The 10,013-nt window shown below is 34.6% G+C and overlaps 1 protein-coding gene across 1 annotated transcript; it reads left to right on the top strand.

Annotated features, from left to right (window-relative positions):
* The first annotated feature begins 6,259 nt into the window (after positions 1–6,259).
* Positions 6,260–9,141, top strand: LOC133779380 (protein CHROMOSOME TRANSMISSION FIDELITY 7-like). Its single transcript, XM_062219350.1, has 8 exons — positions 6,260–6,409; positions 6,492–6,538; positions 7,470–7,507; positions 7,559–7,625; positions 7,679–7,949; positions 8,040–8,133; positions 8,269–8,339; positions 8,809–9,141. The coding sequence occupies exons 1-8, from the start codon at positions 6,260–6,262 to the stop codon at positions 9,139–9,141; spliced, it is 1,071 nt and encodes a 356-aa protein (XP_062075334.1).
* The last annotated feature ends 872 nt before the right edge of the window (positions 9,142–10,013 follow it).

Raw genomic sequence — 10,013 nt, 5'->3', positions numbered from 1 at the left:
CCCATCCACCCACACCCATCCACAACCACCCACTATCATCCCCCGCCGCCACCACCACCGGCGACCACTGCCCCCTACCGCCGGCGAACACTGATCATCACTGGATGTTGCCATTTCTCCACAAATCCAGCCACCACTCATTTGAAAGGTTGGTTTATAAATATTTTTTATATATATAAAATATGAGATTTTTTATATTGTTTTTGTAGATTTAAAATGCAAAATGATTGTTTTAGTATATTGAAAGTATAAGTAATGATTTAGGTTTATTTCTGGGGTTTTATGGAGGTTAAAGCTTGAAAATCTGAAAAAATAATGGTGGTTTCGGCTATTTTCGAGATAGAGAAATCCATAATTTTTTGACAGCTTGTCTAATTTTTCGACAAGAAGTCTAATATTTTAGACCACTTGTCTAAATTTCAGACTAGTAGTCGTATTTTTTTGACCACCTGTCTAAATTTTAGACCATCTGTCTAAACTTTAGACCACCTGTCTAAATTTTAGACCACCTGTCTAAATTTTAGACCATCTGTCAAATTTAGACAGGTAGTCTAATTTTTAGATAGATCGTCATATATTTTCAACCACCTGTCGAATTTTTAGACGGGTTGTCAAATTATCAGATAGGTTGTCAAATTTCTAGATTTTCAACTTGATTTTCATTTTTTTATATAACTTTTTAATCAAAGTAATACCAATAATTTATATTTTTTTATTGTATTATTTTTTTTCAGATGCCATTAAAAAATATTGTAATATTATGTGATGGAATGTGGAAAAAGAATGAGGACTCATGGAAATGGATTTCAAATAGCTCACGAACAAGATCAAGTTTGGTACAAACTAACCTAACTTATGAGGAGTTAGTTGAACATATTTATGAAGTTACAGAAATCGATCGCAACCTCTTCGATATAGAATTAACTTACAAGATAACGACAATGGTGGAGATTGAACCAATTGCAATAAAAAATAGTAGAGACATTGTTAGTTTCTTTACATGGTAAGAGCGTCATTTGGTTCCATTATGTGTGGGTTTGATCAAGAAGATGGAAAATGTGCTCATTAAGGATAAACTTGTTTCTAATATTGATTCTACTACAAATGTTAATTAAGATCCAATAACCTACATGATAAAGTGTTGTTTTTATACTATAAACATAATCATCATAATAGTACCTCAATAGATTATCTACCACTCAATCCTTGATCATCATAGTAGTTTGATTGAAATATGTACCACTCAATCGGTAATCATCATAATCTCATAAAGATTAAGTTTTGTTTAACTTTATAAATTTTTAGACAAATTGTCGAAACTCACGACTAATTGTCAAAAATGTATAATTAATTAAGATCCAATTCTACATGATAAAGTGCTGTTCTTACAATATAAACATAATCATCATAATAGTACCTCAATAGATTATCTACCACTCAATCTTTTATCATCATATTAGTTTGATTGAAATATGTACCACTCAATCTGTAATCATCATAATCTCATAAAGATTAATTTTTATTTAACTTTATAAAATGTTAATTGAGATATATGTTCTTTTATTGTGTTATTGGAGCCTTTTAAGACATTTCAAACATTTTAGATAACCTGTTGAAATTTGAGACTAGCTATCGAAAGTTTTAGACAGTCAGTCAAAATTTTAGACTAGCTGTCAAAATTTTTAGACAAGCAGTCGAAATTTCAGACTAGCTGTCGAAATTTTTAGACAAGCAGACGAAATTTTAGACTAGCTGTTGAAAGTTTTAGACAGGCCGTCAAAATTTGAGACTAGTTGTCGAAATGTTTAGACAAGCAATCGAAATTTTAGACTAGTTGTCGAAAGTTTTAGACAGGCAGTCGAAATTTTAGACTAGCTGTCAAAAGTTGTAGACAGGCCGTCAAAATTGGAGACTAGCTGTCGAAAGTTTTCGACAGGCTGTCGAAATATAACACAAAGAGGTCTAAAATAGAAACATCCAACACAAGTAGTCTATAACAGTTTGTGGTATACCAGAACAGTTTTATACATAAACAAAATACCATTCCATTGCCTTTGCTAATAAATATCCAATACAAGTCATACTATAAGAGTTTGATACATAAATAAAATACCATTCCATTGCCTTTGCTAATAAATATCCAATACAAGTCATACTATAAGAGTTTGATACATGAACATTGTCATACTACAAGAAGAAGATGGCTGTCGAGTAGAACATTTTTTAAAGTAGGTTATTGGATCTTAATTAACATTTGTAGTAGATTCAATATTAGTAACAAGTTTATCCTTAATGAGCACATTTTCCATCTTCTTGATCAAACCCACACATAATGGAACCAAATCACGCTCTTGCCATGTAAAGAAACTAACAATGTCTCTACTATTTTTTTATTGCAATTGGTTCAATATCCACCATTGTCGTTATCTTGTAAGTTAATTCTATATCGAAGAGGTTGCGATCAATTTCTATAACTTCATAAATATGTTCAACTAACTCCTCATAAGTTTGGTTAGTTTGTACCAAACTTGATCTTTATCGTGAGCCATTTGAAATCCATTTCCACGAGTCCTCATTCTTTTTCCACATTCCATCACATAATATTACAATATTTTTTAATGACATCTAAAAAAAAAAATACAATAAACAAATATAAATTATTGGTATTACTTTGATTAAAAATTTATATAAAAAAAATGAAAATCAAGTTGAAAATCTAGAAATTCGACAACCTGTCTGATAATTCGACAACCCATCTAAAAATTCGACAGGTGGTTGAAAATATATGACGATCTGTCTAAAAATTAGACTACCTGTCTAAATTTGACAGATGGTCTAAAATTTAGACAGGTGGTCGAAAAAATACGACTACTGGTCTGAAATTTAGACAACTGGTTTAAAATATTAGACTCCTTGTCGAAAAATTAGACAAGCTGTCAAAAAATTCTAGATTTCTCTATCTCGAAAACAGCTGAAACCACCATTAATTTTTTCAAATTTTCAAGCTTTAACCTCCATAAAACCCCAGAAATAAACCTAAATCCTTACTTATACTTTCAATATACTAAAACAATCATTTTGCATTTTAAATCTAAAAAAAAAAATATCAAAAATCTCATCATTCATATATAAAAAAATATATATTTATAAACCAACCTTTTGAATGAGTGGTGGTTGGATTTGTGGAGAAATGGCAGCATCCGGTGATGAGCAGTGTTTGCCGGTGATAGGGGGCAGTGGTCGCCGATGGTGGTGGTGGTGGTGGCGGCGGGGGATGGTAGTGGGTGGTTGTGGATGGGTGTGGGTGGATGGGTGAGAGGAGGAAGATGATAGTTATTAGTGTTTTTATTTTAATTGATTATTATTTTATTTTAAGGGTAAGATGGGTAACACAAAAAATTCATTAATAAAAGATGCCATTTAGCTAAAATATTTTGAAAGTACGTTATTGTGCAAAATGCACTATAAAAGGGTTCTATTTCCACCAATTTCTCTACTTTTAATAGATGACTAATAAGTCTATCTCTGGATAGATGACTAATAAGTCTATCTCTAGGATACTGCACACTAAGCCAAGTGACATTCAGTCACCTGAGCCTTTTGGCTCTGGCTCTATGTAACTAGTCTTTAAACTAGACGAGCGCTTTTAGATTTCATCGAACTTAGGGTCGGTCAAGCATTTCATGCTCATGGTGATTAGATCTAATTATTTCGATTTGCGTTAAACAAGCTAATACCTCTCTTGACTCATAAGCTAATACCATACGACACAACTACAAAAACACCCTTTTAGAAAACTTTTTTAGGGCACTCACCTAGATGCGAGTCCTAAAAATAAAAAATTTCTTTTAGGGCTTGTGGAGTGAGACATAAAAACTATGTGTGTCCTAAAACTTTGAATTTTTTTTAACAAACACCTCCTTGACTTTTTAGGACACTAATTGCAAGTCCTTAAAGAATTTTTTTAAGAAACACGATGCAAGCCTTAAAAACTGTGTGTCCTAAAAGTTTGAATTTTAAAAAATCACAAATTCCTTCCAATCCCTGAAATCACTCAATATTATAAAAAAAAATACAAAACTCACTCAAATCACTCTCTCCTCAGTTCTCTCTCTCTCTCTCCCAAAGCTCTCTCTCTAGCTCATCTCTGCCATGGCCAAAATGCTGCCTTGCCTATGCCGCCGAACGCCACGTGCCTCCCCTCGAGATGCGCCGCCCCCTGAAACCTCCAACTTCTGGAGCTCAGCCCTTCACGTGCGGCCTAAGGCCCTCAAAGTTCTTGTCGAAGTTTATGCGATTTTGGGTTTACCTAAACTTTCCGACCACTTTCTAGCCACCTCGAGCCACTACGAGATGAACCACCACCACCACCATATTCCTTGCATCTTGGGCTTCAAAACGCACTAAAAAATTAGACCCATTGGCCACTGTGGAGTGGTGGTGCCACCACTTACTCCGACCATTCTTTTAGGGCTTACGTCAATTATTTTAGGGCTCGCAATGGGAGCCCTAAAAACATTCTTTTAGTGAGTCCTAAAAAATCTCAGTTTTAAGGCTCTCAAATAGAGGACTCAGGCCCGGCGAGTCCTAAAAAGCCTTTTTTGTAGTAGTGAGAACAGTGCTACCACCATTGTCGTCTCTGACTAATGAGTCAGTGCCACTCACAAGTATGCAATGCAACCAGGCATATATCATTTGTCAAATATCAAAATATAGGGCATTCAGCATGCTTACTCAACAACCACTAGCATAATTTTGATCATGCACATTTATAGAGACTCAAGCTCTGATCAATTCCATATTCAATATTCATGTCATGCCTTAATCACATGTGTCGCATGCGTCACATGCATCACATACTGGGTGTAGTTTTCTTACCTCTGGTTCGAGCGTGAAATAATAAAAGAACAACCTTTGAGAACGGTCGATCCTTAAGTTCCTTAACGGTCACTTATTCATAACCAATATGAAATCCCATAAATAAAAATAAATAATTAAAGGTTCATAATCTAAAACCTCGCTCCCGGGGCCTAGAATCGTACTAAAACGGTTAGTACATTCGATCGCGAGCCTCATGAAATGAAACCCCGAGCCTAAACCCTTGAAAAACTCCTCCCTAACACAAAAGGAAGGGGCGGGTCACGACTTGGCCTAATAAGTTGTGGCACGCCCCCAAGACAGAGAGCAATCTGTCTAGGGTACCAGGGGCTGGTCACGACTTGGCCTAGTAAGTCGCGGTGCGCCTGCCTGACAGAGCCCAGGGAAGGCTCTGGCTTGGGTCCAAGTCGCGACTTGCATGAACTCGATTGCGACTTGAGCCACCAAACCCGGCTCCCCTGCCCACTTTTTCAATTCAAACTGGCCCAAACCTTCATCAATTCAACCTAGAAATCATAACCAACCATTACCACAATATATACACCAGTTTATTAGCAAAATCCAAACTTTAACCCACTCAAAACCACACCAAATAACCACTTCAAAGATCAAACCTCAAGCTCAAGAAATAACTTAAAAACAAAGCAAGAGACCAAAAAACATGGCTGAAACCTTACCTTAATCACAGGTTTGAATCCCCTTCAATGGCTAAACAGTAGCCTAGTACTTCAAGCTTTGATTTCCAAGTTTGAATCCTCAAAGTAAGCTTCAAAAATCCATAGAGTAGAGAGGAAGAGATATGATCATGAGGTAGAGAATGAGAGTCTCTCACTACACCAAATACCTCTTTTATAATACATAATTATAAGCTAATTGGAAAAGTATTATAATAGGTAAGTTAAAATTTAGAAAGTGGTAAACTAAATTTTAAAATGGAGGGAAAAATGGCTGGGTACTTTTGGGTAGCCCGCTTAATTAATGTAAAACCCTTTTTTTAGCAAATGTAAAAGGCAAAGTCATTATTCCATCTAATTCCTCTCTGCTCTGCCACAAGAGCTGCTCCGAAATGGAGGTTGGAGAAAACACACTATACCAGCAACTTCATAAGCTATCAGGGGTGAATTCCGAAGAAGCTCTTGACCAATTGATTTCTTCTCTTTGGCAAACTAGGAAGACTGGTCTCCGTGGTCACCATGACAAGTCCCATTTCTAGACCCTCCTCAATCTCCCTTCTCTCTCCGACCTCGACCCTGTATGGAACCACTTCTCTTTTCTTCTTAAATGGAATTTTTTTCTTGGTGGGTTTTTGTTGGTTAGTGTTCTTGTGAAGAAAGTTTTGATTTTTGTGGTGCTTGAACAGGTTTTGGCATGCCTTCGTTAGATGATTATAAAATGCGCCTATGGAAACTTCAGTGGCGATGATCTTCTTAAGCATGTTTTGCCTGATTTGCCCGTTGATCTTCAGCAAATGCTTTTGCTTTTGTTCCAAAAGTATCGGAGTCAGTGGAAAGAGGATGTTTCAAAGGAACAAGTTCCTCTCTCTCTCTCAACTCTCTTGCCTTGAATCAATATACTTGATAATAGATTTCAGCTTTAATGTACAAAAATTACAGCCATCTTCAATTTCAGTTGTGATATTTCTTATGAAGAGTCTAAACATGTACTCCAACTATCTTTGAAAGACAATGCTCTATTGATTCTCCATGATAAGTGTCTTATTCCTCTCCCCAGGGTATGATTTTGCTGTCAATTTTATTTTATTTTTGAAGTAATTGATTAGTTATCTCTTCTTTTATTTTGGAATCAATCTTAAATGTATCATTTTCTTGATAATTTAGCTTCCTTTTTTTTGCTTTGTTTAACAATATGCATGTTTTAAATTTTATGAGTATCAGACAGCGAAGGAAAATTTTGAGTTGGCTCTAGAGGCAGACAACTCAAACACCCATGCCAAATATTGGTTGTCCAGATTGCATATGAAATATCATGTTCCTGGAGCATGTAAAGTAGTGTAAGGAGAATTTTATAATTGGCCTTTTTGTTTATCGACTTACCTTTTCTGATGTTGGTGATGATCTGTACTCAATTTAAGAGATATCTTCACTATTTTAATGTTTCAAAATTCAAGTTTGGAGAAGAAAAATATATGGGCTCTCTATCAATAAGAGGGTAAAATGATGATAGTCTAGTTTTGGGTATGTAAGGATCTGGCCATGTTAATTTCTTGACTAGAGATGTTAAAGTTGTTTAAGATAAAATTCAATATTTTGGTGAAGCAGCCCTCTTTATGTTATTAAAAAAATAGAAAATTTTGGAAATAGTTACAGAAATGGTTTCTTTTTCTCTAGAATGTAAAATGATCAAGAAAGAAAATTTTCAAAATTTCAAGTTGATGTGGCCCCCAATTTATTACTCTCTCTCTCTCTCTCTCTCTCTCTCTCTCTCTCTCTCTCTCTCTCTCAATTGTTGATTAATTTTATATGCTCATAATTTTTTCTTTATATTTGAATTAATTTTCGGTTGTTATTATTTTCTCTAAATCACTATATGCTTTTGATTATTTTTTTTCTCTCTTTTTTTTTTCATATCAGGGGTGCTGCATTGTCAGTAGAAGCTGCGACCCAAACAGGTATTGCTTTGTGTTTATATATATATATATTATATAAGGATGTATATATAGGTAAAGCTGTAGAAAGTGAAATTGGAATTGTTGATTTGCATTTTAGTTTTGAGTTTCGGGGAATTCTGTAAGTTAAACATTGTTGTTTCACCACGGACATTTTTTTTCATTGATATGAAGTGGGGAAAGGGAAAAAGCCAAAGATGGCCAATGGCTGGAAAAAACTATTTCTGGTAGTATCACTTCGAAGTCTGAATCGTTTACATCAAGGAAAATAATGGTGAAAAACAAGAAGAGAAGTTATGCCCAGTACCATTTAGATTTGGGTCAGTTTGATTTTAACTTTCATAGTTGTTCCACATGTGGTTTTAAGTATTCTCTTGGGGATGAAAGTGATGAGAAGGCTCATAAGGAATTTCATAAGAACTATACCCATGGAATTCAGTTTAAGGTATAAATCTTTGAAATTTATTTTGAAATGTGCTTGTTGTGGTGATTTGATTATTGCTTATATCAATATTATTGATATTTAATTTTGCAGGGTTGGTCTAGTGAAAGGGTTATTCAGATGCCTACCATTGAAGGTGGTCGGATTGTTATGGTGTTGGATAGTGATTCTACTGCCCAAAAGAAGAAGTTCTGGATTGAATATCTATTTTTTCATTTAGGTCAAATAAATGTTTATGTAATTATAGGGAATAGTGAGTTTAAGGGGTATTTAATTCGTTTAATGAAAAGTGACATTTTCTGAATGAAACATTATGGCTTGCAGGTTGTGGAAGCTATGAATATGATGGGGATTGAGCTTGGAAGTGGATTTATTTTCCTTAAGTTTTGTAAGGTGATATCCTCCCACTATTAGTGTCTGTTTAGAATAGTCTTTTTATGTCAAATGCACTTGGATTCTTAGAACATATGCAGCGCTAGAACCACTGCGGTTGCAAGGTGATATCCTACCAACGTCGCCTCTGCTGGGCAACCTTGCCAACCCTTCATTTCTTTTCTTTTTTGAAAAAAAGCTAATATTTTAAAATAAATTGTCTACTTTTGGCAACCAATGGCATTGCTACCATTGGAGATGCCCTTAGTTACAGTTCTCCTCTATGTTTTATCAAACTGCTTCTAATTTGCACTTTTCATTCCTTATCCATAAATCATAAAGATGTATAGAAGTTATTTCATGAAGTTCATGATAATGCACTTGGATTCTCTCTGATTTTTTTTTAAAGAAATATTTAATGTCAGTGATATGTGCAATTAGAGTTGTTTTGTTTAAACATGAAATTAGACTTGTTTTACTGTTCTTGCAGGTCTTGCTGTTCATTCTATCCAATAGGGTAGCTGGATGCCTAATTGCTGAACCAATAAAGAAGACATTCAAAGTCATCTCAAATTCAGTAGACAATGATGCTATTAACACAAAAGAAAAAAGAACCAAACCAACCATCCTCCAATTTGGGGATATTAGTTTTCAGAGGGAGACAGTGAAAAGATCTCATTCTGCTAGTAATACTAACCTGTTGGATGGAGACCTTGGTAGCGCAGTTGTTTGCGAGGAGGTAGCAGTGCCTGCTGTCTGTGGCATTAGAGCAATTTGGGTGTCTCCTGTCAACGGAAGACAACGAATAGCCACTCAGAGGTAAATAAAATTGCTTTCTTTCTTCTTCTTTTTTTGGCGCCCCAGACACAAACAGAGAGGGTCCAACAAAGTTTGATTTTTGCTTAGTTTGGGATTGTTTTGTGTTCAAGTCTAAGTCATATATAAATTAACATATTACCAAGGTACATGGGCCTCTTATAGTATGTTCATTAGTAATTCTTTTGACATAATAATAATAATTAAGAAATTCCCAATAATAATAATAATAGAAAATCAAAATCAAATTATATAGTTCATTGACATGAGAACCTGACTCACTAATTGCACCTTTGATAGCTTTTATAGCAGCATAATCAATGCTTGTAAATATTAGTACGAGGCTAGAGAGAGACAGAGCCAATTCTAATAAAGGATAGCTTACTTGAAGGGTCAGTAAGCTATATAGAGGATATGCGCCTCGCCCGCTTGTTTGTCAATAACATAATTGAAAACAGTTCATTGTTGATTCTAATCTAATTTGTGTTCAAATTTCCTGTGATTATATCCTGGAAACATGAAGGTTTTGTTTGGTGTTAGGTAACAAAGTCATTTTATATAGTGCTTGACAACCAAATGAGACTTAGGCATTGATTTTTGTCCCCTAATAGGCTTCACACAGATCATTGGTTAAGTACTCAAGAGATTAATAAAACTAATGCACGTATAAAATTGATAGAGAATAGAATTTGATTGGCATCCGAAATTATTATCGAGAACATAAGTATTAGAGTAATATTTTTTTAAGGCACATGATAGAAAATAAGTATATTCTCATACAAAATCAACTCTAGTTAAAATTGAAACAAACACTATACTACTAACATGATATTTATTTTTACTTAACTAATTAAATGAATTTTTGACCTATTTTGCCAC

Source organism: Humulus lupulus, chromosome 5 (assembly GCF_963169125.1).
Source record: "Humulus lupulus chromosome 5, drHumLupu1.1, whole genome shotgun sequence".
Lineage (NCBI taxonomy): Eukaryota > Viridiplantae > Streptophyta > Magnoliopsida > Rosales > Cannabaceae > Humulus > Humulus lupulus.
Note: the sequence above shows the minus strand (reverse complement) of the source record. Positions and strands in the feature narration are given on the sequence as shown.

Coding starts and splice junctions, on each gene's coding strand:
- LOC133779380 (XM_062219350.1), top strand. CDS start 6,260: ATGATTATAAAATGCGCCTATGGAAACTTCAGTGGCGATGATCTTCTT. Junction 6,410..6,491: donor AGGATGTTTCAAAGGAACAA/GTTCCTCTCTCT, acceptor CAAAAATTACAG/CCATCTTCAATTTCAGTTGT. Junction 8,134..8,268: donor TTCTACTGCCCAAAAGAAGA/AGTTCTGGATTG, acceptor ATTATGGCTTGC/AGGTTGTGGAAGCTATGAAT.